Raw genomic sequence first — 24,321 nt, 5'->3', positions numbered from 1 at the left:
ACGAAGCATGGATGCGTTGATACTTTCACAGGCGTCATGATTCAACTGATTCAGTTCTCCGATACTGAAGGATCTCAGAGGGTTTTCGGGCATCACTTCGAAAAACAGTGATTCAGACCCAGACTGACCATCAGCCACCATGTAGAGCTCAAGACACTGAAATGAGTCAATACACAGCAGAAGATTTGCTACTCTCGAGTTGAACATTTGACCATTTTCAGAGCCAATTCTCAGGCAAACAAAAAGCTAGGCAAGTTGAGTTAACGAGTCCTCGTTAAGGTTAATGAGAGTGTTTGAGATATCAGAGGTCTGATTTGACTCGGTGAACACAAACTGATCTGACCTCAGGAAAAAGACAAAAGATGCGATTCAGAGAGCCGGGGCCTATTTAATAAAACAAGTTTACCAAATAAACCAGGATTATTTCAGTTAGTTTGACTTATTGTCAGTTCAAATTAAGTCAGACTTACTGAAATAAACCTGGCTTATTTGGTAAACTTGTTTAATGAAACAGCCCCACTGGTTTATTTCATTGCTTCTGGGAGGGTAAACAGACAGTGATTGAACTGCATAAACAGAATTACAGGACTTTAACCTGGATATGACAACAAAATCACCTCAGCTCACCAGCAAACTACCCGTGTTCTTTCCACGTAAGGTTATGATTGAATCACACACACTCAAACACGCGTTCGACATCTGCAGGGAATAATAAAGCTAATGCACATGTACTCCAGATTGTTTCGATGCTTCTAAAGGGAAAAGTCTTTATGTTTGGCTACTGAGAGAGACACAGAGAGAGAGACAGGACAGGTCCAGTCGTACCACTTGAATCATCTTCCTTAATTATTCATTATCTTTGTTACTTTAGAAGCAAAATGCAATTAGAGCGACACCATTACAGATCTTTGGCCCCCCCACCCCCCCACACATACACACACCCACCCATGAAACACAATCCAGTAAAGGGCATTTGCACTATATCAAATCCAAATTAAACAAAATATGTCATCTCTAGAAAAATCTTCATTCTCGTATGTAAATGCGTTAAGAACGGCTCCAGTCAGTGACACCGGCAGCAGCCCGCGGTGGAGGAATTGCACTTGTGCAGTCAGCAGATCAGCGACCCTCAGCTCTTCTCGGATTTGCTCTTGCGGATGCATTTGTATTTGTCAACATACGCTTTCACCAGGTTGGCCACCTTGTCGGCATTCACCTCGCCACTCTTGCTGTGACACACCTGAGAGCAGGAGAAAAACAATTACTGTGTGCATTTGGAAAGCTGTTTGCACAAAATTAAAAATTTGAGCAAAACATTATGCTGAAACTGTGATTTGAACATCAGAGACAATCGTTTAATATGGTGTAAAACTAAAATGTAATAAATTTAAGAACATAATGTAAAAAAATGAACGTACTTTTTCCACAGCTTTCCGTACAATCTCTTTATATTCCTCCTTGTTGATTTCATTCTTCTGATAATATGGCTTAATCGCAGCTTTCACCTCATTGATGGCCCGCTCTTGAATCTGCAATTTCTGTTTGAAAAGGAAAATGCATTTTAGGAACTAATATCAACAATAGTGTGGATTAGTTTGTTTAAATGTGCAACACTTGCCTTCTCTTTCTTCGAGCTGTCAGCATGGGCCTTGCTGTGAGAGGCGGGTTGGGTGGTGATAGAGGATGGGTGGGCCGCACGGGGCATCCCAACAGGAGGCGGCGGCACAACAACTTTGGTTGGCATGGGTTTAAACGAACCTTTGCCTGGTACAGGAAAACTGGGCATCACCTGCTGTAAAGTATGCAAATGTTACAACCAAAATAGTACACACATGAATTCATTTAAAGGGTTAGTTCACCCAAAAATTAAAATTTTGTCATTAATTACTCACCCTCGTGTCTTTCCAAACCCATAAGACCTTCGTTTAACTTTGGAACACAAATTAAGATTTTTTTGATGAAATCCGAGAGCCTTCTGACCCCCCCCATAGACAGCAAAGTACAACCATTTTCAAAGCACAGAAACGTAGTAAGGACATCGATAAAATAGTCCATGTGACATCAGTGGTTCCACCGTAATTTTACGAAAAGCTACGGGAATCTGCATCAGCAGCATCACATGCATATGTCAATAATGGTCAATAATGGACTGTCCCGGGAGAGAAAAATATTGTTGAATAAAATCGTTATTTTTGTTTTCTTTGCACACAAAAAGTATTCTTGTAGCTTGTACCACTGGTGTCACATGGACTGTTTTGAGGATGCCCTTACTACGTTTCTGTGCTTTGACAATGGTAGTACCCTTGCTGTCTATGGAGGATCAGAAAGCTCTCAGACCTCATCAAAAATATCTTAATTTGTGTTCCGTTGATGAACAAATGTCTAACAGGTTTGGAACGAGTAATTAATGACAGGAAAATGATAACACAATTATTGTGCTTACCTGAGGCGGGTAGCTTTCAGACGGTACTGCTGTGAAGCCGCCCTGTTGCACAGGTGGAGGAGGTGGTGGAGGTGGAGGCAGTGCCTGCACAGCTATGGATGGGACCTGAAGGAGCGGGCCAGTGGGGTGCAGCTGAACTGGCACTGGAGGGGGCAAACTAAACTGGGGAGGAGGTTGCAGACCTACGGCTGGAGGTCTTGGCAGCAGAGGCCCCATGGGGTAACGAAGGACCCCCATCACACTCATCTGGTGGGGCATCAGGGGAGGGGGCAGGGCTGGCACCGCCTCAGTTGGCAGGGGTGCATTTGGCTCATTCTGGGGGGGATCTGGAATATGGAAAACAGACATGAATGTAGTGGAGATGTTAAAGTGACCTGAACATGCTAAAGTGGGAATGCACAGCTGGCAAGATGGGCTTTTGATAAACTTGACTGTCTATGCACTAGAAACACAAATTTGTTATTTGACTAGATAAAACACAGGGGGAAAATGTCAACAACCCATAAAATACCTTTGATCGAATTGGGTAAAATGGAATGAAATGGAATATACGAAAAAATAAAAATGTGGATTTATGGTCTTTATTTGGATAAAGACACACCTGCTTGTTTTGGGACTCCTGGTGCACCTTGATCCTCCTCTTGTCTGTTCCAGGTGTTGTTCCCGCCTCCCCTGTCTCTGCGCGAGTAGTAGTTCTGCACATCAGCAGGGAGAGTTCGGCGTACGGCCCAGCTGGACGCCGAAGACCACCCAGAACGGTCCAGCAGAGTCTCAGTGCCCTCGGACTCTTTTCTCTTCCCTCCAGGTCTATTGTCGTTGAAGCGATTGTAAGAATCTGCATTGTTTGTTGTCCCTGAGAAAGAAGTACGTTGCCTCCAATTATCTGCTGGCTCGCTCTGCTGGCCAGATGACCAGTGTGCACCTCCTCTGCCACGGCCAGCGTTCCAGCCACCTCGAGACCAGGACTCTGCAGGCAGATCACCTGCATTTTCGTCCCTTCGTGGCTCACGTCCTCTGGAATCAGTGTCTGGCCAAAGCCTCTCCCTCTCTTGCACCCAATCCGGGTTCTCGCTCCTGCCTCGGTCGGGCGATGCCTCATGGAATTTGCCATTGTCTGACGAAATGGGCTCTCTTGATGAGAAATGCCCAGGTTTCTCTGCATTGTTCCTCCAGTTGGAATTGCGGAAACCTCGTCCATCGCCCCTGCTCTGCCATCCATCCCCACCCCAAGACTCTCTCTTGCGAGGAGAGTGGCCGCCGTGATCAGCGCGTTCCTGGGATGGGCTCCGGTGTCCAGGTCGGTTTCTGTTTCTGGAGCGACTACGTCGCCTGCGACTCCGCTCCCTACTACGACTACGGCTCCGATTCCGTCGGCCATCCCGCACCTCCTCTTGCTGCTCACGGTTTCGAGACGTGGACCGTGTCTTGTGGCTACGATCCCGTGAACGAGACCTTGACCTGCGAGACCCTTCGCTCCTAGACTCCCTGTTGGGAGACCAGGTGGTCGTAGGCGAGTGAAAGCGAGACCTGCGGGATCGTCCCTCCCGCTCCCTCTTATCTGAGACTTTTTCCTCCTTAGAAGAATCAAGTTTGGGCTTTGGATCATCCATCTGAGGCGCGTTCGCAGTAGGATCCATCCCAGCTTCAGCAATGTGGGCTTCAATCTCGGATGCAGGAGAATCGCACTCCATAGGAATGAGGTCAGTGTTATCCTGAGGACAACTTGCATTAGTGTCCTTTGTTTCTGGCACAACTTTCTCTTCTGGAACCGACGGTTCAGCAGTCTGGTCCTCTTTGAGAGGTGGAGGACTACTGGATTCCTGCTTGTCCAAACAGTCTTCTGTAGTGTCAGGCTCTGGTTTCAGATCTACAATCTGGTCTGAAGCATCTGTAGGAGGTTCAGCTGTTGGTTCCACTTGCAGAGATGATTCAGCGTCCTGGGAATCAGACTGAGACTCTTCTAGTTCTACAGAGGAAGGAGACGGACAATCTTGCTCCTGTATTGGTGGAACATTCACTAATTCTACTTGGTCTTCATCACTTGTCTCCACTTCTTGCTTGCTGTCTTCTTGTGGAAATATCTGATTGTCTTCACCTTCAATCATACTTTCCGTTACCACTTCTTCTACGTTTGCCGTTTCCTCTTCCTGGCTACTGGCATCAGGGGAAGCACATTCATCCTCAGCTGGACTCATCTGATTCTCCACCTCCATCTTCTCCTCCGTATCGACTGGCTCTTGATCACCATCGATCTGATCAGAACTTGCTGTCTGGTCTGGTTTTGATTCCTCTGATTCGGTTTCCTTGGTGACTCCATCTTCATCGTGATTTTCAACCTCAGTTTTCTGCTTCTCATCCTCTGGTCTCTCCACCTTCATCTTCTTTGGACGTCCTCTTGTCTTTGCTCCAGACCTTGGATTGCTCCCCTGCTGCCCTCTGCTTGTAGAAGCATGAGTATCATTTATGGTTTGTGGTGTAGAAGACGTGGTATCTGAATCTGTTGGCTGTGACTGTGCGGCTGAGGAATCCTCAGACTCAGAGCGACTGTGTCTAGAGGAGCGCCTGGTAGCAGCAGCTTCTGCTGGTTTCACTGAGGTCTTTGACCCAGAACCCCTGGTTCCCTTTCTTTTCTCACCTTTGGGGCAGGTGACGGCACAAACTATGCCATGAGGAACTAATAAACATAGGAAATAAAGTGTTAATAAAAACTAAAAGAAATTAAAATTAAAAAAGTAACATAACCGGGAAGAAGTGAAACTAAAATGGACACAAATGCATTTTAGTTTTCATTTGAAATACGTACTTCATAAAACTTTCATTATTATAAAGATGAAACCTTTAAAAAAAAGGTAAGATATTTACCAGAATCTTTACCAGAATATATATACACACTAGATAAGCATCTAAAAAAAAAAAAAAAAACTAAATTGCCAAATATAAAAAGACATTAAAAAGTTGGAGAAAATACTTAAACCAGTCAGACAAAAAAAAAAAAGTTAGACAAAAAAAAAAAAAAAAAAAGCTAATTATCCCAGACATCACTAAATTAAAACATTTTTTAATAACTTTAACAAAATAGCACTAGGAAATTTTAGGTCACTTTATTTATTTATGGATACAAAATAGATAATACAACCTTTATTATTATAATTTTGAATGTTTTATTAAAATAAAATACAATTTAATAACATCAAACATTTTTAATGTGTTAGCACATTAACTTTGGCAGCCAAAAATAATAATAATAATAAAAACAAATTAAACTAAAAAACTTAAAAGTAAAACAAAAAATAAGCTGAAGCTAGAAAACTAAGAAAAAACTAATAAACCAAACAAAAAATAATGAAAACAAAACTCATTTGAAAAGATAAGATAGGAAAAAATATAAATTTAATAAAAATAAAAACTTAAGAGCAAATTTCAAATAACAACTTGAGTATTATGCATGTTCTTTAATATAAATTAAAGACAACTTGGTTTTCGAGTAGACATACCTGTGTGTTCAGAAAGCAGCAGATTCAGAGAGGCGGAGACAGCTGACAGAAGCAGGTGCGAGCGGAGTGATACCCTTAAAGTCCATAAGTAAAAGGTTCTTAAGCCAAAACAGGGGGCATGCACACAAAAGGAAATAGCAGCCAAATTGTACATATACTACATTTCAAATTCACATTTTCAAAACAATAGCTCACTGAAACATGCTTCTCACCTGGGCACACCTGTAGAGAGGACAGGTACAGAGGCAGGAAGCCACCTGCGTTTTCTCTCTAATCTCCTCCACTGGACGCCGTCTGGTCCCTCCTCAGAAACCTCAACAGATCCTGTCCTACAGTGCAAAACAGAAACCACTTTAACAAGCATCCAAGAGACACTGTTCAGAAAAAGAAACAAAAGTCACATGGTTTTCTGCCATTAGGTCAGTGTGTGCTTACATGATCTGTGGTAGTGTGCCAACCGTCGCTCCCTGCTGGCTGGGCTGTGATGAGTGAAAATGCTTAGTGAGCAGAAGAGAGTGGCATGAGTCTCCATTCACCTGCACACATAAGCAATGCTTAACACTTCCTGTTTTGTTCATATGTGATAAATAAAACTAAATGAAAACACAATTAGTTTAAGACTAACCTTTCTGTTTTTATACACAGATGCATCCAAATCATCTGATGGGGGAAAAAGAAAGACATTTATTTTGACAAGTTTGGAAAGTCATTAAACATTTATTTTTTTCTGTTCTGTTATACAGGGCTCATCACGTCAATCAGTTAATAAATAAAAATCTTTAGTTTATTCAACAGGTCTCTTACTAAAAAATAAAAAAATATATATAAATAAAACATGAAAACATTTACAGTATTACAGTTAAGATGAACTATATGGGGAAATATATTGTGCAGTACCAGATTTAAATTTAGTTTATTTTAATTTAATTTTTATATTTAAAATAAAAATTAATATAGAAAAAATATTTAAAACATCAATAAACACATTTTTTAATATTTAAAGTTGAATTGTATATTAATGTTCATGTTGCTTTACATTTTACTATCACATTTAGATAATATTAGTTTTTATTTATATTTTGAATTTATTAATATTTTGAATATAATATTTTTCATTTAGATTTTTAAATGAGTTATTTTTAGATATAGTTTTTGTATATTTTTTTTTTTTTTTTAATTAGTTTTTCTATAATGTCTATATAGATTTTATCCATTTTTATTCTGTTATTCTTTTTTTATACTGAAATATCACACTTTTACCATCACACAAACACCTCATGAACAAGACAAGAATTAATATTGAAGCACATACATTTTCTGTGGCATTTCTGTTTGGCAGTAGCTCTTTTCTCTTGCGATCTCTCCGTGTTTCCTGTCTCTCCCCTGTTAATGACACAATCACCTATTTAATAATCAGATAAACAGCATATGCAAACACAATCACACTGCACTTACACTGAGACGCAACACATTCGTTGGCCATCCTGACTGCAGCACTTGTGCGGCTCTGACGGTCTGGGTGCCTTCACAGGAAGCTGAAACACAGAGGAGAAGTTTCATCAGGAATAAGTGCCTCTTAGCATGACATACAGGACATCAGGAGGACATCTGACCTTGATGCACTGCTGCGAGGAGCCCTGCAGGTAGATCACACTGAAGGGTCTGCGGTCCACCGGGCAGGACTGAACCATCTGTAGCCCATCACACACAACATTACACATTACAACCTGAGCAGTGTGCAGATTATACAGACTGTTATATCTGACAGCACAGGAACACACAGCACTAGGGTCCCCATGAAAATATACAGAGAAAAACTCATTTAATTTTAGAATGGAGGATAGGTATTTTTGGGATTTGGGGCATTTAAAAGACTGAGAACCACTGCGTTAATGCTACACACTTTCTGCCATAGTAGTAGTAGTATATTTTTATTTAATGCCATGTCAGCATCTTAGGATATTTTCATGGCAAAAACAATTTAAAAAAAATACAAGTATAAGTAATACAATAAAAATAAACAAGTTATATTACACAAGATTTATTTACATTAACATATGATCAAAATTCTAAAACTTTTTCTGGCAAAATTATACTAAATAACTCTTTAAGTGAGTTCATAAAAGAGTTTTCTACATACATTAAAAGCCGGACAGTCCCTTTCTGCTGTAAAACCGGATTAATAATAATTATAATAGATTTTTCTTTAAATGTGATAATATATTCATTTTCTATATGCTGTATGTTGGGATTGTTGATTTTGGGATTTGCAGGTTTTGTAAACAAGTTTTCACAGATATTCTGGTTTAAAAATAAATCAGGGCTCGACATTAATGCTTGTCCAGGACAACAAGTGGATTTTTTTAACGGGACAAGAGAAAGAATTTGATTTTACTTCATTTTGCTACATTCAGTGTAAACGTCGACTGACTGACAGTTAGTCAGTACATTAAGTGACTTACATTCTAGTCACAATATTCACTGTTTTTGTGTCTGTGAAAATAGTTTCAAACAAAGCCACAGCAGAACTTTTGCCGACTCCAAGCAATACACAACAGTGTTTCATTACTGAATCATTCAGCGTTTTTGAACAAATCGGGTGACTCAATGATTCAGTGACACTTACTCCTTCAGTGAGTGACTCGCTGCCACCTACTGGTGGTTTGGTTTCACATTTTGTTGATACTGATTACATAATAATGTCTTATTATTCTAACTGAATTTATGGATAAAATTTAAGAATTTGACATGAAAGATAACTCATATCCAGTGTTGGGGAAAGTTACTTTTAAAAGTAATGCCTTACAATATTGCGTTACTCCCTAAAAAAGTAACTAAATACGTTACTTAGTTACTCTTTATGGAAAGTAATGTGTTACATTACTTTTGCGTTACTTTCACGTTACTTTTTAAATATGAGCTGGGCTTGTTTTTTAATATAAGAAGTTCTATTTATAGCAAATGTAAAAGCCCTTTCACACCAAAAAGTGTAATGAATAAACCTCAGGCTGAAGGAAAAGTAAATTCACGTCTGTACAGTAGAACACAGGAGAAGAAGGTTCAACACTCTTCAGCAATAAAAAATTTTTTTTGATTTGATTTGAACTGGATCATTAAAGGTCAGCAGCAAAGACACTGTTAATAAAATGGGAATAGATACATTTGTGTTATTTAATATATTTAGTTAGTGCAGGTTTGCGTCATATTCTGAGTTTGCATTTCACTGTTTTGATTAATTTTGATGAATACTAAATCTGTTTTGTTTTTTGTTTTTTTGTGAGTGGGATGAATTAATGCACATTCACATTTAGTCTAGAACTACAGTAACATCATGTTCACACAGCGCACACAACGCCTCCATACTTCCGATTTCTCCCAGTATGGGAACAGGAGGCTTGTCAGTCAAAAAATGGTAATACAAAGTAACTGGCGTTACTTTTTTTGAAAAAGTAACTCAGATATTTTCTTGTAAATTAAAAAGTAATGCGTTACTTTACTAGTTACTTGAAAAAAGTAATCTGATTACGTAACTCGCGTTACTTGTAATGCATTACCCCCAACACTGCTCATATCTTATAATCTGTTCAGTCAAACATTTAATGGTCCTACACCTTCCACAGCCGATATACATTTTTTTTTAACCAAGTCACCTACCCTGCCTTTGAGGGAAAAAATAGCTCTTTATAAAGGTAATAAGTGTCCTAGAAATCAATTTAAGGGAGCAAGTATCACAAATATGCAAATTAAAGTTAGAACTGATAGAACACTCATATTAATACTGCTTCAGAATAAAAAAAGCAACAACAAAAACTATATATATATATATACACATAATGTTATAGTTTGATTGGATTTTTTTTTTTTTTTAAATAAGTCTCTTCTGCTAACCAAGGCTGTGTGTACTTGTTTAAAAATACTGTATTTATATATTGTAAAAATATTGTATATTAATTGTAAAATGTCTTTAGCGTCACATGGTCTTTCAGAAATCATTCTAATACGCTGATTTGCTGCTCAACTCCACATGTGTGTATGAATAAGGGTTTTAAATCAGAAGTGACAGCTGACCTGAGCCCAGCGGAGAATGCAGGCCGAGCAGTAGACGTGTCTGCAGCAGTCGGGTACGGCTCTATCCGTCCGTCTGGGCCGGTTCAGACAAATCGGGCACCGCTGAGCCTCCTCATCCTCCAAACTCTCATCAGAGTTCTCCCCGCCTGGAAAAAAATAAACAAAAAACAAAGTTTTATTAAAAAACCTTTTACAGAATGATGCATTAAAATATAACATGCATCTCCCAATCAAAATCAGCAACTCAGTCTTACATGCCTAGGTCACTTAAGCGTATATAAAGTTACAAAAGCATTATTTCCAGATATGAATAAACCCCACTCACCCTTTCCTGGCCCCTCTTGCATCCTTGGCTCCGGGTCACGGCAGCTCTGAGCCCTGATTTACTGTACCAGCACATTTAAAGAATTAGCATGTGTAATAAAGCATAACTCAGACACAATAAGATCATCATAATGTCCGCGCAACTCAGTCACTGTGTCTTTATTTGCTCTGTTTATTTACTCTCTCAGCACAGCTAAAGTTTGAGTTGCTCATTAGCAGCCTTGAGCGATAATAGAGGCCTTTACATCGCTTTATACTCATTTAAGTTAATCCTATATGAATAATTAGTGTGGGTAACACGCATAGACACATATCGAGCTGTTCACATTCCGTGTTTATAAGTTCAGACTCTTGTTTATTAGTGTGACGCGGCTAGCTGTGTTAGCATCTGTTGTGATTAGCACACACTCACCTCCGCGCGCGTCCCTCCACGGGCTTCAGATCATATACTAGCACGCTGGACACACCTCAGCGCAAAAACACACACACTTTTCGTGCACTTTCATGAGCATTTGCTCTCGAACTTGCGATAAATTTAGGCGTCCGGCCACATGTGGGTCAGTAGCTGCAGTTCCGGCTCTTCATCGCCGGGTGGCGCTGCAACGGGGCATTATGGGAGTCCCACCGCGTCATCACGTTAGTTGGGTTCAAGGTTCACAGAAGATGCTTTTTCATGTGGATGAAAAATTTAAAATAGTCCACCAGAGGGAGCTCCGTTTGCTCAGTAGGCTACATTTAAAATTATACAACATGCAAATAAATACATAAATAAAATAAAAACACCGATGAATGAAAACACGATACATAAAAACACAATGGATAAAGAATCACTTTGTTAAATTCACATTATCGCTAAATAGTTATTTAATAATATGAAATGTTAAAATAATATATTAATATAACATAAAATGAAGCTAACTAGAGTTAGAGATGAAGTAGTGATAAAAAATATTTTTTTATCACTACTTAATTTATTATTACTAAAATAACTAAAAGTGAAATAATAATAAATAAAACTATAAAGACATTAATAAATGAAATCAAATAAATATTTAAAACTTATTAAAAATCTTAAATCTAAAAAAAAATATTTTATTTCACTTTGTTGACAAGGTAAAATTAAGGTAGCATTTGTTTACTAAAATGTACATGGACGTATTTTTAAAAAGATTAATTTTGGCAGAGATGACAAAAACAACAAAATTACTAAAACTTTACTAAAATGAAAATAAAATCAGAAGATATAAAAATAAAAACAAATTCAAAATATTAATAAAAAAATATAATAGTATATTAATAGATGCTAATTATTAATGATTAATGTTTTAAAATAAAATGTAGAATACTGAAATATAAAATTACTACAAAATAAAATATGAAATTACAATATAATGATATTACAACAATTATGTTTTATATGAAATATTAAACAATTATGTTTAATATGAAATGTTAAAATAATATATTAATATAACATAAAATTAAGCTAACAAGAGTTAGAGATGAAGTAGTGATAAAAATTAATATGATTTCCATTATATATATATATATATATATATATATATATATATATATATATATATATATAATATATATTATATACATATAGGCTATATATATATAGAGGGCAAAAGTTTGGATACATTAGGCTACTATTTTATATTTTTGCAAAAAGTCACTTATGGTGATCAAGCCTGCATTTATTTGATCAAAATTTACTTTAAAATACATTTTATGCAATGATGATTTATTATCAATGTTGGAAACCTGCGATACTTTTTCATGATTAAAAAGTTTGATGAATAACAAGTTTTAAAAAGAACAGAATTTATTTAAAATATTACTTTGGTAACAATATACTACCGTATTAATTATTAATAATATATTTTTTAAAGAAATTAGTATTTATTAAGCAAGGATTTGTTAAATTGATAGAAACAGTAAAGACTGATATTGATTCTGTTTTGAATAAATGCTGTTCTTTTAGCTTTTCATTTATCAATGAACCCCCCAAAAGTATCACAGGTTACAAATAAATAAATAAATAAATAAATAAGCAGCACAAATGTTTCCAATATTGATAATAAATCAGCATATTAGAATGATTTCTTAAGGATCACGTGACACAGAAGACTGAAGTTATGATGCTGAAAAATCAGCTTTGCATCACAGAAATTATAATTACAAAAAATATAATTAGAAACTATATTAAAATAGAAAAACATCATTTTAAATTGCAATAATATTTCACAATATTACAGTTTTTTTCTGTATTTTTGATCAAATAAATGCAGGATTGATGTGCATGAGATACTTTCATAATGCTGCATAATTATCAAAAATGGTAATATAATAAAGTCCTTCCACCCCTTTACATAACCTGTAGGTGGCACTTGGGCTTCATTAATTATGATAATTTCATGACGTTTCAGTCAAGCAAAACGCACGCAACCATAGCAACGCCTCACAAGCACAGACATGTAAAAATAAACAGGAATTTTCCGACTTTTGAGATTAATTACTGTTTTGTACACATTGTCATGGTAATTATAATTACAATTGAGCCCCCCCTCCCCCCTTCTGCACGTGCCTGATTAATACTGATGTATGCCTTTTAAATGTAATAAAAGTAATTAATAAAAATATATATTAATACATTTTCTAATAATAATAAATTAAAATGTATATCTGAATTTCATAATTTTATTTCATTTTCAGGCTTCTTTTAGCTCTTATTATGTGTTACCACTGATAAAATCCTTAACTAAAACAATGTGATTCATCCTGAAAGATTTGACCTTGTATGAAGCAAAGAAAAAACTAAAATAAAAATATGTGTGCTTGACCAGTCTCATGTCTAAACAATATGAAAGAATAGTTTTCTATCAAATAAAGTCAATGACACGTGGATGGGTCATCATAAACCTTTAATAGACATTAACTGCACGATATACATAGTGTTTCATTGAAACAAGAGCGTATCATTCGCAGGAATGGTCTCTTGTACATATTCCCCTATCGAGTTTGAGTACAGCATTTTAGTAGTAATGTAAAAGGTGTGTGTGTGTGTGTCGGGGCCGATCACAAGATGATAGGAACCTTGAGCTCAGTTTGACATTCGCAGCCAGATGTACAGGGGCCGATCAGGGGCCCCGACACACAGAGGGACATCTAAAGCTATTTTCATATTTTAAACATGTTGAGCAAAATTGAGAAAAAACAAGAGTAAATGACAGCATATATACACTTCATTTTGTGGTATATACACATATATACAATATATATATACATAAATACAGTAAAACTGATTAAATTACACTGATGCTTTTCCATAAATAACTTCTGGAGAGAAACAGGTTGGATGACACATGAGGTTTAGCTGTTGGAAGCACAGTGAGGTGTGTGTGTGTGTGTGTGAGAGAGAGAGACACGGTGATCATGTGACCTCTCCATTCACAACACTCATAACGGCTGATAAGTGGACGACACACACTCCTCTGTCTGTCTCTCGTTAAGGGAATAACTTCAAGCTGCCGATGGCAAACGCTGAATGGTAAGTCAAGTTGAACACTAACAGTCTCATTTCCCCTCGGCAATAACGATCTGCCGTTCGATTTTGTCGTTTAAAAAGCAAAACAAATGACAATCATACTGTGAAGCTTTAAAGTCGACATGAAACAACAATCAGCGAATCATTTACTTCATTAATGTGATGTATTCCAGAGTGAAACAGGACTCTTTTTTTATATCATTATTAGCTATTATTGCAGTTTTATGAATGTTTTAGAAAAGGCTGAATAACCTACGATAGTCTAAAACAATGATTAAATAGTTATTTGACTATTGGTAAGCATCGTCTTGATGTGAAGTCAGTTGAATAGTTGTTTAAGATATTTTGCAATGGTTTTAATTGTTCATAATTAGACCAAGAACGTGTATAAAAAGAGTAGTTTGATAAAGTTCAAAATTTCAATTTTTATAAACGTTTTTCTGTTGGTTATGCGAACGTTAAGGGAACGTTCAATTTATAGTTTTGTAAACATTATGGGAAAGTTACTTTTGAGTGTTCTCTGAACATTCTAAAACAAGTAGCGACATTTAAAAAATGTTACCATAACATCCAACTTTGAACGAACGTTCTATTAATGTTACTAGAAGAACGTTTGTTTAAAATTCTTAAAGAATGTTGCATTTTAGTGTTTAAAAAATGCTGGATAAATGTCCAACTAAAGTGTTAATGAACGATGTATAAATAATGCTTTTACGTTAATATTTTGAGAGACCTCAAACAAACATTCTATTAACGTTACTGGAAGGTTCTTTTAACGTTACAAGAATGCACATTCTGTTATTTTGAGAAAACATTGCCAGAACGTTCTGCAAACATTCCCTATTAGCTGTCTCATGTTGACTGTAAAGCACCCATCGCTGTCGTCCGGGTTTAAATAAGTTACAGTAAATTCATTCAGCCGTTCCACCTGTCTGAAATCAACAACTACAAATCAACATTTGTTCATTAGTAGAGCTACATGACAGGCAAAGGTGACTCAAGTAGTTCAGTAAAAATGGCATCGTAACGAATGCGTTTAAAGCATAGCCAAAATGTGCGAATTTACAGTTTTTTCACATTTGTTGAAAAAGAGTAAGTGCTTTTCTATATACAAACACCGATATTTTTGGCAACAGTACAAAAGGATCGAACACACTTCTGCAGGCGACGCTCCGCTCAGTGTTGATCGTGAAATCGTTTTGGTTGCGAGTACGAAACGCCTAACCTGAATACGGAGAATGATGCACGTGTTCCTGTGCGACGTACCACTGAAAACTCAGCTGTACTGGAAGAACAACACAAAAGAAAACAAATGGACCAAAAAAAGAAGCACAACAATACGAGTGGAGTACCATCTGTGTGGCCTAACAGCATACTGTACAAAGTTCAGGACATTCTCTCAGAATGGGATGTTTGTCTTTGCTCTGCGCTGAAACTAGAGCAGCTTCTTCTAGTTCTCAGTTGCAGTGTAAGCAGCTTGGCTCCGCCCATCTGCCTGTCAATCAGGGTTAGGACACGCCCACTAGTGGCCATCAGCATGCTCGTCTGAAGATCCTGCATTGTGGATCCAGTCCGCGATGATCAATGCCATGCTGCTGATCATCACCATGAATCCCATGATGAGGAACAAAGTGGCCTGAGAAGAAGGAGAGTGTGATGAGACGTACTGAGTCGATCGCAGGTCAAGAACACATGTGTTCGGTCAGATCATGTCTTACCCCGATCTTCTGGACAGACTTCATGGACTCCTTCTTCACCAGTTTGATGTAGAAGGCCGAGGGAAGGATGAAGATCAGCATAGCAGCAGCGGATGCACCTGCAGAGAGATGAAAAAAACATTTAAGAAAAATACTATTTGAATTAAAATAAAAAAAATGAACTGAAATATTTTTTAAAATATTATTAAAAAAATTAAATATAAAAAAATATATAAGCTTATTTTATTTTAGCCTGTTGACTAGGTAACATTTCTAATTTATTATAATTAAAATAACTAAAACTGAAATAAAAATAAATAAAACTATAAAGACATTAATAAATTAAATCAAATAAATATTTAAAACTTATTAAAAATCTTAAATCCAAAAAAAAAAAATTATTTCATTTTTTTTTTTGTTTAAAATTTAGGTAATTAAGGTAGCATTTGTTTACTAAAATGTACATGGACGTATTTTTAAAAAAGATGAATTTTGGCAGAAATGACAAAATTACTAAAACTTTAAATGAAATGAAAATAAAATCAGAAGATATAAAAATATTAATAAAAACTATAATAGTATATTAATGACGCTAATTATTAATGATTAATGTTTTAAAATAAAATGTAGAATACTGAAATATAAAATTACTACAAAATAAACTATGAAATGACAATATAAAACTGATATGATATTACAATAATTATGCCACACACACACACGTGATGACATCACTTCCTGTGTCACACCTACCGATGAATCCAAAAATGTCTCTGATGGTGGGAACGAAGATGACGAGGATGTTGACGCAGACGAGCAGAGCGACGGTGATGCAGATGTGACGCGGCCAGCTGAAGTCTTTAGAGGCGCAGAGCAGCTGGTTGACGGAGTTGCGGATCTGAAACGTTAAAAAAGCGTTCGGTCAACACTCCTACAAGCAATGTGCACGTATGTCTCCAGGCCTGTAAATGTGCTGGAATACTCACTGGGAAGAGAACCACGGGCACCGTCAGCGTCACGGCGATCAGGACGGCAAAACGCACGATCAGAAGCACCACATCAAAGCTGTAGACCTTTGAGTAAGTGTGCAGGAGCTCGGGTTCAACGGCCTCTGTGGAATAAAAAAGTCTTTAGTTTAGACTTAGTATAGAACTGAAGTGATACTTCAGACCATTGAGATAATAATAAAACATTCATCCAAGTTATCTGGTCTTAATAATGTTTACAAAGCGTTTTATATATATTTGAATTAGTTTTTATTTTTAATTTTTTTTTTTTTTCATTTTCATTTTAAAGACTTAGTAATTTTGTTTGGTTATTGTCATTTTTTGTTTTTCAGAGTAGTAGTTTTAGTTATTTTGGTACTTCAATAACTAAAACAATATAATAAAAAATTAATTAACCAAATGAAAATTTTAAATGTAGCCCTGCCTACATTTTAATAAAAAACGTTTTTTTTTTTTTTTTTCTTATATTATTTATTTTTTCATTCAATGTTTTTTTTTTTAAATAACAAATGCTTTTTAAGGTTTAGTTTTAGCTGCCCTCCTCTGAGTGGTGAAAAACACATTTTATTGTCAATAAATTCGCTGTAACTTTGTCCTGCACATCAAACAAACCATCCCACAAAAATGTTTATTTTCCCTTCACTGAGTCTGAGAAATCTCTGCATTGCATAACGTTTCCTGCCTATCAGGGAAACATAAAAACATCAAACACAGTGTTCTATTCCTGCTGCGGCAAACAGCTGAATGTCTCTGACTCTTTCCCAAAACTTGCGAAACTGAGCGGAGCCCGTGGAGAGAGTCAACGCTGGCTTTCTGCCGGTTCAATCCGGTGCGCTCTATCAGACACACCTTGTTTAAAACAAACACTGCCTCACTGTATATTTCAACCTGGCATTGGACTTTAAAATGTGGCCGTGCGTCTGTGTTTTGCTCACCGTTGAAGGTCAGGTATCCAAAAAGAGCAGCCAACAGATACATGACAAACATTCCCAGGAATGAGACATTTGCAACGTTCTGCATCTTTCTTCTGGAACGACTGCAGATAGAGAGTCAGAGAAAGAGTTAGTCAGTTTGTATAGCGAGGTTGAACTCACAAAATGCAACTTCTAGCGATTAAGTATTTTATATTGAAGCATTAAAGTCGCACTCACTCTTTGAGCTCCTCGTACATGGGCAGAATAGCCGGGTGGCACACAAACGCGAAGGTCAGGATGGGCACCGCATACACAGTCTGAGATAAAACAATAAAGTCAGATCACCACACACTCCTTTCACTCAAATGCAAATACCTGAATGCTAACATCCGCCTCGTACCTGTGAGTTGAAGATGAAGTACTTGGGTTTGCAGCACTCTTCATCAGTAGTGTTGACCTGCGGCTGAGAGACGTTGACTGTGATGTTAATGAAGTTCTCTGGTAACGGACAGGGGATCTGGAACTTCTTGTAGATCACCTGAAGAACAAAAGAAGAAGGGATCGTCTCATCAGACTAACAATAGCAGCTGGAATGATACTCTAGCTTTCATTTGCGTATTTATTTCTATGTTAAACAAGAGCAATTTAAGGCAAATATCTCAGAACTCACCACAATCACGAAGAACACCATGCACAACAAGGAGAAACCACTAGTGTATCCCAGATAACCTGAAACCAAACACAAACCATGAGGATAAATCACTTTAAAATATAAGGCACCCACTTATATTTTACATAAAATTTTTCTAAAATTGCATTATATTTATTTATATATTATTTCATTATTTTCCCAGACAATTCAACACATTTTCTAATAATATTAATAATGATAGTATTTATTACTTTACTCATAATTTTCACAAAAACTCCTACATTGTTTTCTAATTTTATATATTTAAAATGTAAAATTTTAATAGTAATAATAGTAATAAATAATAATAATTTTGCATTGAATATTTTATTAATAATTCATTTTTTTATTAGCATAAAAACTGCCACGTTACACATTTCATTGTTTTCTATAATTTTATTACATTGATTTGTATAATAATTTTATTGATTTATAATTTTAATAATTATTAATTATAATACTTCTTTTATGCATAATTTTATTAATGATTTAATAATCTATTATTAGCTGAAAACTGTTGCTTGAGCCTCATATATTACATAAATATTTTTTTCTAAAACGGTATTCTATTTTTATATTTTTTTCATTCTATTTTTTATATTTTAATCATTTTATTTATTAGTCTTAATTTTTTTTATAAAGAATATGAAGCATATATTACAGAATATTATGCTTGTACAGAGAATAGGCTAAATTTTATTACTTATTTTGGGGTATACTTTTATTATTTTGCCCTTCATTTGGGAACACTTACCCAGGTTTTTAAGCAGCGAGAGCGGCAGTATTATAGCCACCGTGACAATCAGCACCAGATAATCTCCGTTAGTGTACCACGAGCTGGAAAATAACACCACATACATCAGTTTTAGCATGCTGAGGAAATGACACGCAGCTGTTCTGCAACATCCTGTTTCTCAAACACAAAACTCTAGATTGTTTCAGTTTTGTGGCTTTGTGTGCAGGTGCCTTTGGGCTCCATGTAGGGGCCTGAATCTTAGATGTCAGTGTTTGTTGCATTAGGTCACTGTCACAAAGCTCTCAATCGATGTCTTTGAACAGACGTTCAGACCCCCCCCCCCCGAACGGACAGCTGTACAATGCAGCGCTCACACTGTTCTACACAGAGCTGGAAAACATTCCAGTACAACAACAACAGCATCGGCCTGTGCTGTCCTCGCACTGCTCCAGACATCATCTAAGAGCCAAACGTGACGGCGATCGATGAAATCTTACTTGTTGTTAGAGTCCAAGAAGGCCTTAATGACGATGGGCAGCTCGTACTTCACGATGTAGAGGTAGCTTGCCATAGCTGGGATTGAAAGAGAGTTTGAAAACACTTTAGCGCATTAAACCAAACCAAAACATCACTTGTTATCTGCACATTTCCAGGTAACAAGTTTAGGTTATAAAAACGTTGTGGGAACATTGTTTTGAAATGTTTCTAAAATGTTGAAATGTACAGTTTTCTTGTCGTGATTATAACTCTATTTAAGGGTGACAAAGCGTTTCGTACAATGCTCTATTAACTCAATTTTAAATGTTATTTAAATGTTTATTTTTAAAGTTCTAAAACGTTAGAACATCCAGTTTTCTCGTCGTAATTATAATGTTATTTAAAGGTTACAAAAACGTTTCTTGCATCATTCTATTAACATTCTTTTTTTTTTTGCACAAAAAAAAAAACATTTGAATGTTTCTTTTTAATATTCTAAGAATATTATAATGTCCAGTTTTCCTGATGCAATTATAATGTTATCTAAAGGTTTCTACATTATACATTCTACTAACTTTACTTTCACCCAACATGTAACATTACTTGATTGCTTATTTTTAATATTCTAAAGCGTTTTCTGGATGCAATCATAATGATATTTAAAGGTTACAAGTACACTTCTTGCAGCATTTTACTAACTTCATTTTTACCCCAAATATAACATTATTTCAATGTTTATTTTTAATATTCTAAAATGTGAAAATCCTGAGTTTTCTTGTAATGTTTACAACAATATTTAAAGTTTACAAAAACGTTTCTTGCAACATTCTACTCATTTTTGTCACCCAAAATATTTCATTATTTGAACATTTATGTTTAATGTTCTAATAATATTTAGAACATTAACCCTAACCCTAAAGAACATTTCTCCTCACATTTATAAAAAAACGTTCCCTGTAAGCTAGTCGTACCTCCAAAGTTTTGCATGGTGATACAGCAGGACGCTGCCAGTTTGCCGGGAATCCCGAAGGCCTTGTACCCCAGCTGTTCGTACACCAGAGAACCTGGACGGAGGGGAGAGCATTAAAACATACTTATCACAGTTAAAAATAGAAACGTAGTAGCACAGAGAGAAGCTAACCTCCTTCGTTGGCCGTTTTGAGCAGCAAATGGACTGAGTAGAGAGAGAAAATGGCTACGGCGACCAGCAGGATCCTGCAGAAACGAATAATACACAGTCTGAATTATTAAAATCGCACTCAAACTCTCGCCTGGCTTGCAATGCTCTCTTCAACCATTTAAAAAAGCATTTTCATCTAAAAAAAAATGTTTTCATTAGAGATTACAACAGACAAACTGTGCACAGAAAGTCCAGGAATATGCATTAAGAAAAACAGAAAGCTCGTATTGACTTTCAGTGTTAGACTGTAATGAGTCACATTACGAACACGCACACAAACACACGTGTTCATAATGGAGGGAGGTGACTAGGTGACTTAGACCTGATTATATTCTCACACACTCATTCATTTCAGTCTGGAGCCTGCTTGATCCCGTTATAACCTGCCTGACCTTCAGTAGATTTCCACTTCACATGCCTGGAGCTGACGGTCACATCTTTGCTATTTAAGGTTTTCCTTAATGCACTGATTCAAATTCTGTGTTTTAAAGTCATTAGGATTTTACTGCGCACTCTGGAAATCCCATTTCAGTTGCATAAGAAATCATTCAAGTCATTCTTTGATGGATTCCTGGAGATCTGGCATCAGCTTAGCACTGCTCCACCTGCAAAACCTTTACGTAACCGGCAGAAACTCCCGTATCGCCAGATTAACACGTACGGCTTTGTTTGTAAACACTAAGGAGCAGCACGACTTGCATTTACTACCTTCACCAGAGCCGAATCAGCTGCACCAGATTTACACGGAACGGAATCTGGGGCAAACTGCTGTACGCATTAACAGTACTTATTAGTCTAATCAGGTAATTAGAAGTCGTACATTCTGTTCACAGATTACAAAAGCCATAGACTCACGGCTAACTCTTTTGAAACTGGAAAAGTTGGATGGTATCAGCTCATGCAAATGTGCATGTAAATTTTCAAAACTGATGTTTTTGGCCGTACAGATATAAAGAAGCAACTCGATACTCACACAAACATGGCGATGCCCGTGTTGGCCATGGCATAGGCAAGTCCAAGGATTCCACTTCCCATGATGGCATTGCCCAAGTTAAACACGGACATCCCAAACGACGCTGAACCAGGGCTCTGAAAAACAGGAACAGTGAGATTAATGAGTGTAAAACTGCAGTATCTGATGAAACCTTTCAGACCAGATCAACCACTTACATATTCGGCTTCAAATTTCTTCTTTCCCAGTTGATGATCAGTGAGGAAGTTCTGGCTTTCTGCGTCCATGTCGGAATATTGCAATCTGTAACCACATCATCAGTGCATTAGATCAACACAAGAGAAGATTTATTAACTGATAGTGACTCGTGTAGGTCAAGTGAAGCAGTTTTTACCCGTTGAGAGGGACTTTAGAGTCTTGATAGCTCGTGTACTCGTTGCTGTTGGAACTGCTGCTGTCCATGTCTGGAGCGATGTTAAAACGACTCATCTTTGTATTTGCAGGGGCTTGGCTCATTCTGCAATGTACAACATGTTTATTAGTTTAACATCACCTAAACGAAGAGCTGCAAGCATTTGACCTACAGTTAGCTAAATAGTATTAAAACTGAAACATTTAAAAACACATTTTCATCGTAATCTAATTATAATTTGGTTGGTTCTTGTTTCAAAACCAGAAATAACCAAACTGGTTATTTGACAAGTCGATAGAAGGAGCGTCAAATTTGCTCCTCATTGTTAAAAAAAAAAAAAACGCATGTTCACACATCGCTCAGCCGCGCCTCGAATTGAATGTTAATATTTTAATATTCGAGAAACACTTTGCACTTTAAGTTTATTAGTTAAATATTGCCTAAACAAAGATTTGAAAGCATTTTACCTCAAATTAATTAAATATTCTAAATGTTTTCTTGATGCCATTATAACACTGGTACATTGCATTCCGTAAACACATAAGTGCATTAGATCTAGATATCCAGATATAAAGGATGATTTAGTCAAACTAGTGACTCATCTAGATCAAGTTTTACCCTTTTAGGGAGACTTCTGTGAGATAGTCCAGAGCCCTTGTGTAACTTACTCAACGTCTGGAGCGTTTTAAAAACGACTCATATTTTTATTTGCAGGGGTTTTGTTTATTATTTTGTGGTGTAAAAATTTTATATATTATTATGTTTTTTGTTTTTTTTTTAATCTTTACAAAAGAGGAAACACTGGCGTTCATAGGTAAATATTCGAATATTTACTGTGAGTAACGTTAAGTTCCTCATGCTAGCCTATCGATTTGCACGCATTTTAGCCTAACTTACCTCAAATGTGCTCTATGGAAATATTTGTTTGTCGTTTCATAAAGCAGAAATTGTGAAGCAATCTCCATAATGGGTATTTGAAAGTCGATCGCGTGTCTCCTGAAATCTTTGAAGCATCGTAGCATCAACGCGATTCTCTGCAGTTTAGCGAACGCCTCATCAGCTCCGCAACCGCGGGCGTCAGGTCACGTGACCCACCGAGAGAGCTGAGTGGAAAAATACAAACCGGCAACGACAACAGAGCAGCACGCGCTGCAGCCGCCGCATCGTCATCAAGTATTAATACCGACGTCTCAGTCTACTGTGTATTTATATATTCGGAACAAAATGACTGACCGTAACCAAAAATGGTATTTATTCTTTGACTCGTTTAAAATATTTAATCAGATCCTGATGAACATTTTAGACCGTGACAAGGAAACTTGCGTGTTAAATTTCCGTTTAAACTCCCAAACCACGTGAATAATTGTATAACATTAAATAATAATTATAATATATTTATAGGGTGAAAGAAAAATGCATACGCCCCCGCATTTATCAACAACCACCGGAAAAAAAAATAAAAATCAAACAACGCCAATAAAACCCTTTAAATCACCTTATTTAATAGTAAGATATCCAGCCTTTGACAGCCGTTTTCTAAAATATCAATATTTAATATCATTAGAGATACGCAAGTATGACTGTGTTTGATTAACGGATGTGTAGAAATAAGATGATGAAACACAAATGAACAAAAGAAAATATCAAATAAACCAATGAAATAAACGCCAATAGCAGTGCGACCAGGTTAAAACCAACCAGGCCAGGGAATCATAACTGTTCTGAAACATTATGAGACGAGATCTTACCTCAAGAATAAATACAAGACAAATCCGTTTCTTCAGCTCCGCTGTGAATGGAAAAAAACTGACCAAACCCTCCCAGTCGTGAAGAATGTTCCAGTGATAAATTACAACACCGATAACGATTGATCCTTCGGAAGTGTACCGTGGTAGACAATAAATAAATATCCTAAGTTATTGAAGTATTTTAAGCTTAAATAAAAACACTGTAATACTTATAAACCCTACAAACTGTAACGTATGATAGTGATGTTGAAGATGAGCGGAGATGTCCTCTGGGCACGTCCGGTATCACAGTCGTGTTCTGATGCTGGTGAGATCGCTTATATTGCATCGACACTTGGGTGGAGCCTCTGACGTGACTACTCTATACAAACAGACCTGTCCTGACCCAGACGAGACTCTCCCAGCCTCATGAAAGCGTTCACCGCCTTCTCCCTGCTCACAAGAAATACAATTAACAGATGAAAGCTTTAATATCACAGCTGTGTCTCCTAGACACTATGAGCAGATAGAGACTTTTTCTTGAGAGTAATCTGCATTACAGCCTCAGTGATCTCTAATGTCTCATCTAGAGTTTCGAGTTCTCAAAAATAAAGAACATTTCAGCGATCAGTTCTTAAAAGAACATTTT

General features: G+C 36.6%; 2 protein-coding genes across 4 annotated transcripts; both read right to left on the bottom strand.

The window, feature by feature from the left end:
* Positions 1-368: 368 nt before the first annotated feature.
* On the bottom strand, positions 369-10,947 carry LOC109078913 (protein SCAF11-like). 2 transcript variants are annotated; one of them, XM_042721585.1, is made up of 15 exons: positions 10,742-10,947; positions 10,331-10,391; positions 10,006-10,151; positions 7,551-7,628; positions 7,393-7,472; positions 7,250-7,320; positions 6,563-6,597; positions 6,373-6,473; positions 6,150-6,266; positions 5,938-6,011; positions 3,045-5,117; positions 2,444-2,769; positions 1,619-1,789; positions 1,419-1,538; positions 369-1,240 (listed from the first exon to the last, which is right to left on the bottom strand). In XM_042721585.1, exons 2-15 carry the CDS (start codon positions 10,350-10,352, stop codon positions 1,130-1,132), a joined length of 3,525 nt encoding a protein of 1,174 aa, XP_042577519.1. In that variant the 5' UTR covers positions 10,353-10,391; positions 10,742-10,947; the 3' UTR covers positions 369-1,129. The 2 variants fall into 2 exon arrangements, with proteins under 2 accessions (XP_042577519.1, XP_042577518.1); XM_042721584.1 differs by having other exon boundaries at positions 1,619-1,792; positions 10,742-10,946.
* Positions 10,948-13,239: 2,292 nt separating this feature from the next.
* Positions 13,240-24,008, bottom strand: slc38a2 (solute carrier family 38 member 2). Of its 2 annotated transcripts, none has more exons than XM_042721583.1 (16): positions 23,694-24,008; positions 21,928-22,050; positions 21,752-21,836; positions 21,555-21,670; positions 20,543-20,616; positions 20,373-20,465; positions 19,422-19,497; positions 18,943-19,025; positions 18,168-18,226; positions 17,898-18,035; positions 17,735-17,814; positions 17,519-17,619; positions 16,563-16,687; positions 16,330-16,474; positions 15,598-15,695; positions 13,240-15,515 (listed from the first exon to the last, which is right to left on the bottom strand). In XM_042721583.1, exons 2-16 carry the CDS (start codon positions 22,047-22,049, stop codon positions 15,402-15,404), a joined length of 1,509 nt encoding a protein of 502 aa, XP_042577517.1. In that variant the 5' UTR covers position 22,050; positions 23,694-24,008; the 3' UTR covers positions 13,240-15,401. The 2 variants fall into 2 exon arrangements, with proteins under 2 accessions (XP_042577517.1, XP_042577516.1); XM_042721582.1 differs by lacking the exon at positions 23,694-24,008 and adding an exon at positions 22,843-23,208.
* Positions 24,009-24,321: the final 313 nt, after the last annotated feature.

This window comes from Cyprinus carpio, chromosome B4, assembly GCF_018340385.1.
Source record: "Cyprinus carpio isolate SPL01 chromosome B4, ASM1834038v1, whole genome shotgun sequence".
NCBI classification, from domain to species: Eukaryota; Metazoa; Chordata; class Actinopteri; order Cypriniformes; family Cyprinidae; genus Cyprinus; species Cyprinus carpio.
Note: the sequence above shows the minus strand (reverse complement) of the source record. Positions and strands in the feature narration are given on the sequence as shown.